This window comes from Colletes latitarsis, chromosome 12, assembly GCF_051014445.1.
Source record: "Colletes latitarsis isolate SP2378_abdomen chromosome 12, iyColLati1, whole genome shotgun sequence".
Lineage (NCBI taxonomy): Eukaryota > Metazoa > Arthropoda > Insecta > Hymenoptera > Colletidae > Colletes > Colletes latitarsis.
This window is the reverse complement of record NC_135145.1, coordinates 26,532,357-26,548,832: the sequence shown is the minus strand read 5'-3', so window position 1 is coordinate 26,548,832 and position 16,476 is coordinate 26,532,357. Positions and strand designations below refer to the sequence as shown.

Below are 16,476 nucleotides of genomic sequence, written 5' to 3'. Positions count from 1 at the left end.
CGAGTAGGTGGATAAATTTTTCGAAAAAATTAAAAAATTCCAAATTATCCTGGAAAAATTATTTTTGGTTGTGAAGGTTAATTACAATTATTTTTGGTGAATAGACACACACCCGAAATCTTACGCACATTCGAGAAAAAAAAAATTTGAGTAGGTGGATTTTTTCAAAAAAATTAAAAAATTTCCAATCGTTCTGGAAAAATTATTTTTGGTTGCAGGGGGCATTTACAATCAGTTTTGATGAATAGACATATCTACGAAATCCTACGCACTTTCGAGAAAAAAATTCGAGAAGGTGTAAAATTTTGGGTTGGAAAACAAAAATTTCAAATCGTTTTGGAAAAATTATTTTTGGTTAAAAGGGTTATTTACAATCATTTTTGGTGAATAGACATATCTACGAAATCCTACGCACTTTCGAGAAAAAAATTCGTGAAGGTGGCGAAATTTTTCAAAAAAATTAAAAAATTTCAAGTCGTTCTGGAAAAATTATTTTTGGTTGCAGGGGTCAATTATAATCATTTTTTGTGAATAGACACACCCCCGAAATCTTGCCCTCTTTCTGGAAAAAAATTCGAAAAGATGTGAAATTTTGTGTCGAAAAAAAAAAAATTTTAAATTGTTTTGGAAAAATTATTTTCAGTTGCAGGGGTCATTTACAATCATTTTTGGTAAATAGACACACCCCGAATTCCTTCGAACTTTTGAGAAAAAAATTCGAGTAGGTGGAGAAATTTTTCGAAAAAATTAAAAAATTTCAAATCGTTTTGGAAAAATTATTTTTGGTTGAAGGGGTCATTTACAATCATTTTTGGTGAATAGACATATCTACGAAATATTACGCATATTCAAGAAAAAAATTCGAGAAGGTGGCGAAATTTTTCAAAAAAATTAAAAAATTTCAAATCGTTCTGGAAAAATTATTTTTGGTTGCAAGGGTCAATTGCAATCATTTTTGGTGAATAGACACACCCCCGAAATCCTACCCAGTTTCGAGAAAAAAATTCCTAATCGAAAATATAATTTATGGCCCCAGAAATGTTGCTCGAAAAAAATGCGAATTTTCAAAATGTCATAACTTTGGAACGGATTGGGGGATTTTAAAGTTTAAAAAAGCAATCGATGCGTATTTTAATGAAGAATATGTAGAAATTCAAAAAAATTTAGAAAAGTTCGTTTTTAACCCCCATAAATTGAGAAAAATCCCCTAAAAGTGGTCCAATTTTCAAATGACCATAACTCCTATCATAGTGAATGGATTTCATTGAAATTTTTTTCTGAACTAAAGCTCATGGGTACCTACAAAAAAGTGTTAAACAAAATTTCCCTAGAGCGTCAAACAAATTTATTAAAAATGGAAAACTAGTTTTTAACCAAAATCAACAGGCCTGAATTTTTCGATTGAAAAAAAAATTTCAAATCTTCCTGGAAAAATTATTTTCTCTTACGGGGGTCAATTGCAATCATTTTTGGTCATTAGACATACCTCAGAAATCCTACGTATTTTCTAGAAAAAAATTCGAGAAGGTATGAAATTTTTCGAAAAAATTCAAATCGTTCTGAAAAAATTATTTTCGGTTGCAGGGGTCAATTGCAATAATTTTTGGTGGATAGACACACCCCCGAAATCCTGCCCACTTTCTAGAAAAAAATTCGAGAAGGTGCATAAATTTTTCAAAAAAATTAAAAAATTTCCAAATCATTCTGGAAAAATTATTTTCGGTTGCAGGGGTCAATTACAATAATTTTTGGTGAATAGACACACCCCCGAAATCCTACGCACTTTCGAGAAAAAAATTCCTAATCGAAAATGTAATTTATGGCCCCAGAAATGTTGCTCGAAAAATTGCGAATTTTCAAAATATCATAACTTTGGAACGGATTGGGGGATTTTAAAGTTTAAAAAAGCAATCGACGCGTATTTTAATGAAGAATATATAGAATTTCTAAAAAATTTAGAAAAGTTCGTTTTTAACCCCCATAAATTGAGAAAAATCCCCTAAAAGTGGTCCAATTTTCAAATGACCATAACTCCTATCATAGTGAATGGATTTCATTGAAATTTTTTTCTGAACTAAAGCTCATGGGTACCTACAAAAAAGTATTAAACAAAATTTCCCTAGAGCGTCAAACAAATTTATTAAAAATGGAAAACTAGTTTTTAACCAAAATCAACAGGCCTGAATTTTTCGATAGAAAAAAAAATTTCAAATCTTCCTGGAAAAATTATTTTCTCTTGCGGGGGTCAATTGCAATCATTTTTGGTCACTAGACATACCTCAGAAATCCTACGTATTTTCGAGAAAAAAATTCGAGAAGGTATGAAATTTTTCGAAAAAATTAAAAAAATTCAAATCGTTCTGAAAAAATTATTTTCGTTTGCAGGGGTCAATTGCAATAATTTTTGGTAAATAGACACACCCCCGAAATCCTACCCTCTTTCTAGAAAAAAATTCGAGAAGGTGCATAAATATTTCAAAAAAATTAAAAAATTTCCAAATCATTCTGGAAAAATTATTTTCGGTTGCAGGGGTCAATTACAATAATTTTTGGTGAATAGACACACCCCCGAAATCCTACGCACTTTCGAGAAAAAAATTCCTAATCGAAAATGTAATTTATGGCCTCAGAAATGTTGCTCGAAAAAATGCGAATTTTCAAAACGACATAACTTTGGAACGGATTGGGGGATTTTAAAGTTAAAAAAAGCAATCGACGCGTAATTTAATGAAGAATATATAGAAATTCTAAAAAATTTAGAAAAGTTCGTTTTTAACCCCCATAAATTGAGAAAAATCCCCTAAAAGTGGTCCAATTTTCAAATGACCATAACTCCTATCATAGTGAATGGATTTCATTGAAATTTTTTTCTGAACTAAAGCTCATGGGTACCTACAAAAAAGTATTAAACAAAATTTCCCTAGAGCGTCAAACAAATTTATTAAAAATGGAAAACTAGTTTTTAACCAAAATCAACAGGCCTGAATTTTTCGATTGAAAAAAATATTTCAAATCTTCCTGGAAAAATTATTTTCTCTTACGGGGGTCAATTGCAATCATTTTTGGTCACTAGACATACCTCAGAAATCCTACGTATTTTCGAGAAAAAAATTCGAGAAGGTATGAAATTTTTCGAAAAAATTAAAAAAATTCAAATCGTTCTGAAAAAATTATTTTCGGTTGCAGGGGTCAATTGCAATAATTTTTGGTGGATAGACACACCCCCGAAATCCTGCCCTCTTCCTAGAAAAAAATTCGAGAAGGTGCATAAATTTTTCGAAAAAATTAAAAATTTCCAAATCATTCTGGAAAAATTATTTTCAGTTCCAGGGGTCATTTACAATCATTTTTGGTGAATAGACACACCCCCGAAATCCTACGCACTTTCGAGAAAAAAATTGCTCTACCAAGCTTATGTTTAAAAAATCCTATCTTCTGGACAAATTGGTGTTCAAAAATCGTGTAAAAAGAGATTGCACAGTTAGTGATGACAATAATTAATTCGAGGACGGTTACTACGTACCTGTCACGTGTTCTGATAATTGATCGGCGTACATTTCGACGATCTGAAGAGCTTCTTCCTCGGTAAGATCGGGCGTTTCGTAGAGGCTGACGGAAACTTCTTTACCATCAAAGCTGAAAGACACTTCTCCCCGATCGTCCAACGTGACGGAATGGTCCGTTTGTGGTGTATCGTACAATTGGGACGTTCTTTCTTCGTGTATCGTCGAAAGCGACAAGTTCCTCGCGAGCTCGTGGCCGTTTGGCGACTGGACTTCCTTCGTTTCTTTGCGGACGGGGATTTTGTCTGAAACGATAACGCAAACAAGTTTCACGCAAGCTTGCTGTGTTCCCCTAACCACAAGCTCACCACTTGTTTCATAAATATGAACGAAACAATTCTAAATAAATAAAGTAAAAATATTACATACTGAATTTGAGGTTACTTTTAAGCGCACAAGTAACATGAATCTACCTCTGTTTGATAGTATTTGAACATAAACAATGATGGGTTGTGCAAATTCGACGTGTTTGGACTTCGAATTTTTGGCCGGGGGTTCTCAATTTCAGCAAAATTGCATTAATAATGACCCTAATTGATTATGCAATGTCGGTGCTTGCAGATCACACGACGAAAGCCAAGGGACCGCCGCAATGGCTGGAACCGGACCAGGTCCTTTCGGTTCAAGGACGTCCTGGTGAAGACGTCGTCGTCGAACCAAAGCTACGATGGTCCGACGTCTTCGACGAGCTACGATTCGAACTGTGAGTTTCACTATCTCATCTGTTTCACACTATGACAACAGCCCCTTGATGTGTTCCCCTAACCACAAGCTCACCACCCAACCTGACGTTTGGGGGAACACCGATAACCGAAGCCTGTTGCTCTGTTTGGTACGCGAGAGGAGCAACCGTCTTGCGGAGGGTCTCGTCGAGTTCGTAAGGCTCGATCAGAAACGAATCAAATCCGAGAACTTAGCGCTGTCCTTAATCTAAGCTGGGCTTCCCCCAACGAGGTGACGAAAACGCGTGGCGTCAACCGGTGGGAGGATTGGTCGAGCCAATCCTCAGAGTCGTCGCCTTGGCAGGGCGTTTCCTACCCTTTGCAACATCCCCGCCCACCCTGCTGTCCAGTGTCCAGGTGCACCGTGCAAGAGTGAGCGAGAACGTTGCCCTTTTCATAAACATTTGGGGAACGCCAGAGCCCCCAAGACCCCGGGGGTCCGCAGATGAGCGCCCCCCGCGGGTTTACGATACGTCGATCGCCGTTGAGGCGAGGAAGAGCTCCGAGGATTCCAAGTCCCGTGTGGAGTTTGGAGGTTCCTCGATGACCGTGTGGCGTCGCCCCACGCGCCCGCCGCCAGAGGGCTCGCGCTCTCACAAGCGCCCGACCGACCCCTCGGTTGCTATATATACTCCTCGAGCAACTGCCCAATATCCCCAGTCGCCTAAGGCGGGGCCTGCTAGGAAGCCTTCCTCCCCTTTTGCGCCCTCTAATCCTCAAAAATGGCGGATGAGTCGCGTCCGTGTCATAAACCCCGCGATGTGAAGCTTAACATAGCAACAACGTCGTTAATAAGTGTTCTGTCCTTTGGATCAGGCATTGTATCAGTTTTTAGATACAACAAATGATGAATGAGTATTATTAATGTTTAACAAGATATTTTTTTGGTTATTATTGACGTTTCCATTGAGATTTTTTTGACCTTCTTCGGAATAAATGTAATTTAACTTATAAATTTGTGATGAAGAAATGAGAGAAATAGTGAAAAGTATTAAATTTTTTTATTTATTGTTTTCGAACGATTGATTCGGAAAATTCAGTCTGGATCGAGTGTTTTTTCAGATGAGTAAATACTATGATTTCGATAATGATAATGTGCTTTTAAAAGGCTATAAAAAGTAATAAAATACATTATGTTTTTAAAAGAAAAATTCTAGAGGCCAAAATAAGACGAAAATCAAGAATACTAATTTATTGATGGAGGCTTCGTTAAAAAGTTATTAACAATTAAATTCAAAAATTTCAAATCGTTCTGGAAAAATTATTTTTGGTTGCAGGGGTTAATTATAAACATTTTTGGTGAATAGACATACCCCTGAAATATTACACATTTTCGAGAAAAAAATTCAAAAAGAAGGTCAAATTTTTCGGTAAAATTAAAAAATTAAAAACCGTTTCAAAAAAATTATTTTCGGTTGCAAGGGTTAATTGCAAGTATTTTTGGTCATTATACATACCCCCGAAATCCTACGCATTTTCGAGAAAAAAATTCCTAAATGAAAATATAATTTCAGGCCAGAAATCGTTTCCCGTAATTTCATGCGAATCTTTAAGACATCATAACTCGTGAACGGATTGGACGATTTTAATTTTCAAAAACGCAAACGACGCGTATTTAAATGAAGAATATGTAGAAATTGCAAAAATATTGAAAAAGTTGATCCTTGACCCCGCAAAATGAAAAAAACACAAAAAAACGGTCCAATTTTCAAACGACCATAACTCTTACAATAGTGAATATATTTCAATGAAATTTAGTATGGAAGTAGAGCTCATGGATACTTATAAAAAAGTACTAAACAAAATTTCCGTAGGACGTAAGACAATTTTATTAAAAATGAAAAACGAATTTTTAAGAAAAATCGACAGGGGGTAGATGCTGAAATTTTTCGACAAAATAAAAAATTTCAAATCGTTTTAAAAAAATTATTTTCGATTGCAGGGGTCAATTACATTCATTTTTGATCATTACACATACCCTCGAAATCCTACCCAATTTAGAGAAAAAAATTCAAGTACATACTGAAATTTTAAGACGAAATTAAAAAATTTCAAATCATATTAAAAAAATTATAGATAGTTACAGGGATCAAATACAATCAATTTTGGTTATTATACATAGCCCCTGAAATTCTACGCATTTTCGAGAAAAAAATTCAAGAAAGTATGAAATTCGCCAAAAAATTTCAAATCGTTCCTGAAAAAATTATTCTCGGTTGCAGGGGTCAATTACAATCATTTTTGGTCAATACACATACCCCTGAAATCCTATCCACTTTCGAGAAAAAAATTCGAGAAATTCTGCAATTTTTCACAAAAAAAAAAAAAAAATTCAAATCGTTCTAAAAAAAATATGTTTGCCAGCAGGGGTCAATTACAATAATTTCTGGTGAGGAGTCATATCCCCAAAATCCTACTCATTTTCGAGAAAAAAATTCAAGAAAGTATGAAATTCGCCAAAAAATTTCAGATCGTTTCTGAGAAAAATATTTTCGGTTGTAAGGGTTAATTGCAAGCATTTTTGGTCATTATACATACCCCCGAAATTCTACGCATTTTCGAGAAAAAAATTCAAGAAATTCTGCAATTTTTCACCCAAAAAAAAAAAAAATTCAAATCGTTCTAAAAAAAATATGTTTGCCTGCAGGGGTCAATTACAATAATTTCTGGTGAGGAGTCATATCCCTGAAATTCTACGCATTTTCGAGAAAAAAATTCAAGAAAGTATGAAATTCGCCAAAAAATTTCAAATCGTTCCTGAAAAAATTATTCTCGGTTGCAGGGGTCAATTGCAAGCATTTTTGGTCATTATACATACCCCCGAAATCCTACGCATTTTCGAGAAAAAAATTCGAGAAATTCTGCAATTTTTCCCCAAAAAAAAAAAAAATTCAAATCGTTCTAAAAAAAATATGTTTGCCTGCAGGGGTCAATTACAATAATTTCTGGTGAAGAGTCATATCCCCGAAATCCTACTCATTTCCAAGAAAAAAATTCAAGAAAGTATGAAATTCGCCAAAAAATTTCAAATCGTTCCTGAAAAAATTATTTTCAGATGCAAGGGTTAATTGCAAACATTTTTGGTCATTATACATACCCCCGAAATCCTACGCATTTTCGAGAAAAAAATTCAAGAAAGTATGAAATTCGCCAAAAAATTTCAAATCGTTCCTGAAAAAATTATTCTCGGTTGCAGGGGTCAATTACAATCATTTTTGGTCAATAGATATACCACTGAAATCCTATCCACTTTCGAGAAAAAAATTCGAGAAATTATGCAATTTTTCACCCAAAAAAAAAAAAAATTCAAATCGTTCTAAAAAAAATATGTTTGCCTGCAGGGGTCAATTACAATAATTTCTGGTGAGGAGTCATATCCCCAAAATCCTACTCATTTTCGAGAAAAAAATTCAAGAAAGTATGAAATTCGCCAAAAAATTTGAAATCGTTCCTGAAAAAATTATTTTCAGATGCAAGGGTTAATTGCAAGCATTTTTGGTCATTATACATACCCCCGAAATCCTACGCATTTTCGAGAAAAAAATTCAAGAAATTATGAAATTCGCCAAAAAATTTCAAATCGTTCCTGAAAAAATTATTCTCGGTTGCAAGGGTTAATTGCAAGCATTTTTGGTCATTATACATACCCCCGAAATTCTACGCATTTTCGAGAAAAAAATTCAAGAAAGTATGAAATTCACCAAAAAATTTCAAATCGTTCCTGAAAAAATTATTCTCGGTTGTAAGGGTTAATTACAATCATTTTTGGTCAATACACATACCCCTGAAATCCTATCCACTTTCGAGAAAAAAATTCGAGAAATTCTGCAATTTTTCACCAAAAAAAAAAAAAAATTCAAATCGTTCTAAAAAAAATATGTTTGCCTGCAGGGGTCAATTACAATAATTTCTGGTGAGGAGGCATATCCCCGAAATCCTACTCATTTTCGAGAAAAAAATTCAAGAAAGTATGAAATTCGCCAAAAAATTTCAAATCGTTCCTGAAAAAATTATTCTCGGTTGCAGGGGTCAATTACAATCATTTTTGGTCAATACACATACCCCTGAAATCCTACCCAATTTAGAGAAAAAAATTCGAGAAATTCTGCAATTTTTCACCAAAAAAAAAAAAAAATTCAAATCGTTCTAAAAAAAATATGTTTGCCTGCAGGGGTCAATTACAATAATTTCTGGTGAGGAGTCATATCCCCGAAATCCTACTCATTTCCAAGAAAAAAATTCGAGAAAGTATGAAATTCGCCAAAAAATTTCAAATCGTTCCTGAAAAAATTATTCTCGGTTGCAGGGGTCAATTACAATCATTTTTGGTCAATACACATACCCCTGAAATTCTACGCATTTTCGAGAAAAAAATTCAAGAAAGTATGAAATTCGCCAAAAAATTTCAAATCGAGGTTCGTTAAGAGTTTTTTCGGTTACCTTCGAAGCCCAGAAGAGACGCAGAACTACTGACAGTTCCCATGCAGTTGGTAGCCTCGCAGGTGTACGTCCCAAGGCAACAAGTGCCATCTTGTCCTGAAATGATTCTGTGTATGTCTCCGGGCTTCAGCTCAACACCGTCCTTGTACCACTTGAGGATCGGCTGCGGGACACCGATCACTTTGCACTCCAAGTTCACCGCCCCCTCCTCCGACAGTATAGCTCGCAGACTTTCGAGGAACTTCGGTTTCTTGAAGTGCTTGGGAATGATTAATTTAAGGAAACAGGAGGTGACGCTGTGGCCATAATCGTTGGAAGCCACGCACTTCCATTCTGCCTAAATAACCAGAATGTTGGACGAATTAGCATTTTATAAAAATAGTATACATATAGTTTCCTTATAGCATCTAAGAGGGTCACAGTATCAGCACTTTCTTTTGCACTATTTGTAAAAAAAAATATTCCAAAAATTGTCGATCAAATAAAAAAAAGAATAGATCGACATTTTGACTAGTATTTTTGTTCTCCAATTAATTGACTGGGAAAGGTGTATAAATTTTGGGAAAATAATTGTGTAACCGCCTTTATTTTAGGTACAGTTCCTATTAAAAACATTGTAGTTTGATTATAACAGGGGTTCTGATCGAGACTAGTGTCAAATCTTCTTAAAAAAGACGATTTTTGTACTTACTTGATCGACGAATTCGAGTCTCCGCACGTCAAGATGACAGGTGCCAAGATTTTCCTTGGCAATTTGATATTTCTCATTCTCCTCCATCTGTACGTCGTCCCTGTACCAAGAGAGACTTGGCTCTGGGGCAATACTAACTGCAAAAATTAATTTATTTATTAATTATGGAGGTACAAGCTTGCCTCTAAAAATTAGCTGTTTGTCTTCGAATAGAAGAAAGAATCCAACTATCAATTACACGTCTCTGAAACAATTCATTCATAGATACTGTTTTTCAAATAAATCTATCGCCTCAATGAGTTTTCTAGAATTAGAATTTTCTTAATTTAAACGATAAAATATACACTTGATGTTCATCAAATTATGTATTTCCTACTCTGGCTCTCATTAGTGGCTCGAAACCCCTTTTCTGTATTTCCTATCCTAGCCTTACCGCCATTGTGGCCTAGTAGCAGCGTTGGTAGGGCATTGCATTACTGCTCTTGACTCCTGCTTGACCCCCCTCCCTCTTCCCTCGACAGGATCCTACAAACCTACAAAACTTCCCGTGATCCTAGATACTGGATTGGAAGCTTTCCCACACTTCCTACCCGGGCGCTACCGCCATTGCAGCCTAGTAGCAGCGTTGGTAGGTCATTTTGTTCTGCTCACTGCGCCGCGAGCCACTGAGTGGCTGACCACTCGCTGCGCCGCGAGCCACTGAGTGACTGACCACTCGCTGCGCCGCGAGCCACTGAGTGACTGACCACTCGCTGCGCCGCGAGCCACCGAGTGGCCGACCGCCAGGCGACTGACCACTCGCTGCGCCGTGACCACTGAGTGACTGACCACTCAGCGCGCCGCGACCACCGAGTGACTGACCACTCACCGCGCCATTACCGCCGAGCGACCAACCACTCACCACCGAACCTATAAGCGTTGAGATTTGTGATCGTCCGCCGTTAGTACGCAAGCCAAACACCGCATCGAACCCTAGACAGTCGACTGTACTACATTTGTCGGTCCCAAAGTGTCACGAAACTTCCAAACGTTTCAAAATTCCCACGCAATAGACCTCTCTCAATTTAAACTCCAAAATAAAGTACACATTTAAGAAATTTATTTTTGTATCCCTTGCAAAAATATTAATTTCTCTGCTGTTTTCAGGTTCCAAACCACTTCTTTCTATTACAAAAGTGTCATCAAACATTCAGACGTTTCAGAATTCCTACACAATAGAATATTCTTAATTCGAACAATAAAATAAGATACACATTTAAGAAGTTCATCGAATTGTTTTATATCCCCCTACGAAAATATTAATTTCTCTGTTTTCCAGCGCTTCTTCTTATTGCAAGTTGTATTTTTATATTTGTTGGCCCTAAAGTGTCGAGAAACTTCCAAAACTTTCTTTCTTCGATCGCAGTACGGTCAGAGGAAGAGTAGAAATTTATGAAATATTTATGGGGGCGTACCTTGTACAGTAAATTGAAAATCTTCGTTGATTCTCGCCTCGCAGCTCCTGAGGCCCTTGACGAATACAGGAGGCTGATTCGTGCTCAACAGTTGCAGGCGTTCTTCTTCGTTCAGTTGATTTTGAATATCTTCGATCGTTAATTCGGCTGTGCTTTTCGCTTCTCCCATGCAGTTTCTCGCGATACAGCAATAGGAACCTAGCAACAGAAACTTACATAATCGAACATTCATAAAAATTCAAAATATTCAAGTCAACATAACTCAAAAACCATCATAAAAATCTAATTTGGTGCAATTCGAGTTTCAGACGATTTCGAGACTGACCACTTCAAAATCGACAAATCGTAGAAGAAATTATGCCAAATCATGACCCATGTGGCTCTGAATAAATTTTTTGTTGTACTTTTTAAAAAATGACGCATTTGCACATTTTTGGAAAATGGTACCGCTAAAGAAAATTAAAAATTGTGAGAGATACGGTACCCAGGGAGTTGGTCCCGGTTAACTGATAAACGTCTCCTGGCTTCAATTCCTGGCCGTCTTTGAACCACCTCAACAATGGCGTTGGGAACCCCACGACCTTGCATTCGAAGGACACTAATCCTTCCTCCGTCAGGACAGCTTTCAAGCTCTCCATGAAACGTGGTTTTCTGTAATTCTTTGGAACTGAAACAATTAATCAGAATTCAACTTACGTTAAATTGTACGATTTCAATTTTTGAGAATTTTTAGGTTTTCAATTTATCTAAATATTGTGACAATTTCTTATAATTTAATAACGTGAAATAATTTCATTTGTTAGAAATTTATGGACGATTTTAATGTAAAATTTTGGATTTCTGTTTTTTATTAATTTTGATTTATTTTGTTTATATTTATTTTTTTAATTTTACTGAGTTATTGTGAAATTTGTATGGGACTGTGAATTTGTAAGTAAATTTGTTGATTAATAAAACGTTATTTTTGCTCGACAGGAATTTTCAAATATTAATATCTTTGAATTTTTGATTTTTTTTATCCGAATTTTTTTTTTATTCCAATTTCAATGTATCCTATGTACGACTTTACTTTTTAAATTACTAAATCAATCATGAATAACAATTTGTTGATGGAGGCTTCGTTAAAAGTTATTAACAATTGAATTCAAAAATTTCGAATCTTTCTGGAAAAATTATTTTTCGTTGCAGGGGTCAATTATAAGCATTTTTTGTGAATAGATATACCTTCGAAATTCTATTCACTTTCGAGAAAAAAAATCGAAAAGATGCTGAATTTTTTGAGAAAAAAAAAATTTTCAAATCATTCTTAAAAAATTATTTTCGGTTGCGGGGGTTAATTATAATCATTTTTGGTTATTACAAATACCTTCGAAATCCTATCCATTTTTGAGAAAAAAAATCGAGAAGGTGCTGAAATTTTTTGAGAAAAATAAAAATTTTTCAAATCATTCTAAAAAAATTACTTTCGGTTGCAAGAGTCGATTACAATTATTTTTGGTGATTACAAATACCTTCGAAATCCTATCCATTTTTGAGAAAAAAAATCGAGAAGGTGCTGAAATTTTTTGGCAAAAATAAAAATTTTTCAAATCATTCTAAAAAAATTACTTTCGGTTGCAATAGTCGATTACAATCATTTTTGGTTATTACAAATACCTTCGAAATCCTATCCATTTTTGAGAAAAAAAATCGAGAAGGTGCTGAAATTTTTTGGCAAAAATAAAAATTTTTCAAATCATTCTAAAAAAATTACTTTCGGTTGAAAGAGTCGATTACAATTATTTTTGGTCATTACAAATACCTTCGAAATCCAATCCATTTTTGAGAAAAAAAATCGAGAAGGTGCTGAAATTTTTTGACAAAAATAAAAATTTTTCAAATCATTCTAAAAAAATTACTTTCGGTTGCAAGAGTCGATTACAATCATTTTTGGTCATTACAAATACCCCCGAATTCCTACGCATTTTCGAGAAAAAAATTCCTTCCCAAAAATCTAATTTCTGGCCAAAAATGGTACCTTGAAATTTCATGTGAATCTTTAAGACGCCATAACTTCTAAACGGATTGGACGATTTTAATTTTCAAAAACGCAAACGACGCGTATTTAGATGAAGAATATGTAGGAATTGCAAAAATATTCGAAAAGTTGGTCCTTGACCCCGCAAAATGAGAAAAACCCCATAAAAATGGTCCAATTTTGAAACGACTATAACTCCTACAATAGTGAATATTTTTCAATGAAACTTTTTTCTGAAGTAGAGCTCATGAGTACCTACAAAACAGTATTAGACAACTTTTTTGTAGGGCGTCAAATAAAATTATTAAAAATTAAAAACGAATTTTTAAGAAAAATCGACAGGGGATAGCTACTGAAATTTTTCCACGAAAAGAAAAATTTCAAATTATTTTGAAAAAAATACTGTCGTCTGCAGAGCACAATTACAATTATTTTTGGTCAATAGACATACCCCCGAAATCCTACACACTTTCGAGAAAAAAATTCGAGAAGGTGCTGAAATTTTTCGACAAAATTAAAAAATTTCAAATCGCTCTAAAAAAAAATACTTTCGGTCTTGGGGGTCAATTACAATCATTTTCGGTGAATAGACCTACCCTTAAAATCCTACCCATTTTCTAGAAAAAAATTCAAAAACGTATGAAATTCGACAAAAAATTTCGAATCGTTCTAAAAAAAAATACTTTCGGTTTTGGGGGTCAATTACAATCATTTTCGGTGAAGAATCATACCCCAGAAATCCTACTCATTTCCTAGAAAAAAATTCAAGAAAGTATGAAATTCGACAAAAAATTTCAAATCGTTCTAAAAAAAACTACTTTCGGTTTTGGGGGTCAATTACAATCATTTTCGGTGAATCGACCTACCCCCAAAATCCTACCCAATTTCTAGAAAAAAATTCAAGAAGATATGAAATTCGACAAAAAATTTCAAATCGTTCTAAAAAAAAATACTTTCGGTTTTGGGGGTCAATTACAGTCATTTTCGGTGAATAGACCTACCCCCAAAATCCTACCCAATTTCTAGAAAAAAATTCAAGAAGATATGAAATTCGACAAAAAATTTCAAATCGTTCTAAAAAAAAATTCGTTCGGTTTTGGGGATCAATTACAATCATTTTCGGTGATAAGTCATAACCCCGAAATCCTACTCATTTCCTAGAAAAAAATTCAAGAAGGTATGAAATTCGACAAAAAATTTCAAATCGATCTAAAAAAAAATACTTTCGGTTTTGGGTGTCAATTACAATCATTTTCGGTGAATAGACCTACCCCCAAAATTCTACCCATTTTCTAGAAAAAAATTCAAGAAAGTATGAAATTCGACAAAAAATTTCAAATCGTTCTAAAAAAAAATACTTTCGGTTTTGGAGGTCAATTACAATCATTTTTGGTGAAGAGTCATACCCCCGAAATCCTACTCAATTTCCTAGAAAAAAATTCAAGAAAGTATGAAATTCGACAAAAAATTACAAATCGTTCTAAAAAAAAATACTTTCGGTTTAGGGGGTCAATTACAATCATTTTTGGTGAATAGACCTACCCCCAAAATCCTACCCATTTTCTAGAAAAAAATTCAAGAAAGTATGAAAATCAACAAAAAATTTCAAATCGTTCTAAAAAAAAATACTTTCGGTTTTGGGGGTCAATTACAATCATTTTCGGTGAAGAGTCATACCCCCGAAATCCTACTCATTTCCTAGAAAAAAATTCAAGAAGGTATGAAATTCGACAAAAAATTTCGAATCGTTCTAAAAAAAAATACTTTCGATTTTGGGGGTCAATTACAATCATTTTCGGTGATAAGTCATACCCCCAAAATCCTACCCATTTTCTAGAAAAAAATTCAAGAAAGTATGAAAATCAACAAAAAATTTCAAATCGTTCTAAAAAAAAATACTTTCGGTTCTGGGGGTCAATTACAATCATTTTCGGTGAATAGACCTACCCCCAAAATCCTACCCATTTCCTAGAAAAAAATTCAAAACTGGCGGAACCAGTTCACCCTTGGGAGAAATTTTAATGGGGGATTCTAGGGACCAAAATAAGACGAAAATCAAGAATAGCAATTTGTTGATTGAGGCTTCGTTAAAAAGTTATTAACGTTTAAAGTTCCGCCTGTGGAACGGCGCGCTCCGACCAGCTACGTATGAACTTTGAACGTTAATAACTTTTCAACGAAGCCTCCATCAACAAATTAGTATTCTTCATTTTCGTCTTATTTTGTCCCCCAGAATCCCCCATTAAAATTTCTCCCATGATTGTCGATCACCCTGTATAATTTCAGATGTTTCAGTTCATTTTTTTAATCTTTCAAGGGTTGTCCACGTCATTTTAATGCGTAAATAAATTTGTTTTTTAACTCACTGGACATTGCAACATAGCAAGTACTAAATTGCTTCATATCTTCTGCACTGGTCGCGACGCACTTCCATTCGCCCTCGTCCATGGCTTCCACCGGATGTACTTCAATGGAGTATCTACCGAGGCCATCTTCCATCACGTGGTACTTGTCGCTGAGCTCGATGAGTCCTTCTTTGTTGTACCACGTGATCGCCTTCGGCCATGGTGGCACGTGAACTGTTACCACAAATTTCTCAAATTATAAACAAATTTTTATCCAAAAATTTCGTTCCATCCAAGTCATTTCGACCACCCCATTCTCAGGAATTATTACAAAAATATTACAATATCACCCTTTTAAATTGTTCAAACATATCAAATTTTTGGTTCAAAAATTTTAAAAAATGAAACAAAGGGATGCATGACAAAATACAATTAAAAAATGAGGAATAAATATACTTTCACTCCCCCAGCCTTCCAAAACATTAACCAAAAAATATAGTTTTTAAATTGTGTGAATTATGGTTGAAAATTCTGTCCCACCCCATTTTATTTAAATACTATCACAATTTGTATGTATTGCATATTGTCAATTATTGAAATGAAAAAATCAGTCTTAAGCAACATTTCGAAACTCAAAGAATTTTTACAATAATTCTAATCAATTTTGGTGGCATTAAATTTACGTGAAGGTTCAAAATGGAGTACCTTGGCAAGAAAGTCGAAGGGTTTCCCCGATTCTGCAGCATTCGTCTTGCAGGATTCGTTTGAAAACAGGAAGAGGACCAGAGGGTTTCAAAGAATCCGCCGGCTTCAGAGACCCTTCCCTACTGCCCTTTCCAACCACATGCACCTACGAAGTCAAACATTTCATTATAGTTACCCTAAGTTCGTGTTCTCAAAATGCAGGGTGTAAAGAGTAAGTCCACTTTTGTTAGACACTTATTAAAAATGTTAAAAAGGAGGTATTAACTCACTTTGGAAGAGGAATAGGCGACACCCATACAATTAACCGCCTCACACGTATAAATGCCAAGGGAGGTTGGGTCGTCAGGGTTGGCAGTGAGGGCGAAGACGTCGCCAGCCTTGATCTCCTTGTCGTCTTTGAACCATCGCAACACTGGGGTAGGTACACCGACCACTTTGCACTCCAGAGACACTGTACCGGTCTCTGTCAGCAGAGCACGAAGCTCCTCGACGAACTCTGGCCGCTTGTAGGCCTTCGGGACTGTGGGACGACGAGAAAA

General features: G+C 35.1%; 1 protein-coding gene across 1 annotated transcript in view; it reads right to left on the bottom strand.

Moving 5' to 3' along the window:
• The window catches only part of LOC143349076 (uncharacterized), a 179,089-nt gene that overhangs the window by 123,370 nt on the left and 39,243 nt on the right, over nucleotides 1–16,476 (bottom strand). Inside the window, exons 5-12 of the mRNA XM_076779997.1 lie at nucleotides 16,207–16,457; nucleotides 15,938–16,082; nucleotides 15,254–15,466; nucleotides 11,355–11,537; nucleotides 10,871–11,068; nucleotides 9,417–9,553; nucleotides 8,726–9,062; nucleotides 3,524–3,808 (exon numbers count right to left, since the gene is read on the bottom strand). Coding sequence (XP_076636112.1) covers nucleotides 3,524–3,808; nucleotides 8,726–9,062; nucleotides 9,417–9,553; nucleotides 10,871–11,068; nucleotides 11,355–11,537; nucleotides 15,254–15,466; nucleotides 15,938–16,082; nucleotides 16,207–16,457 — 1,749 coding nt within the window. The remainder of the gene's footprint in view (nucleotides 1–3,523; nucleotides 3,809–8,725; nucleotides 9,063–9,416; nucleotides 9,554–10,870; nucleotides 11,069–11,354; nucleotides 11,538–15,253; nucleotides 15,467–15,937; nucleotides 16,083–16,206; nucleotides 16,458–16,476) is intronic.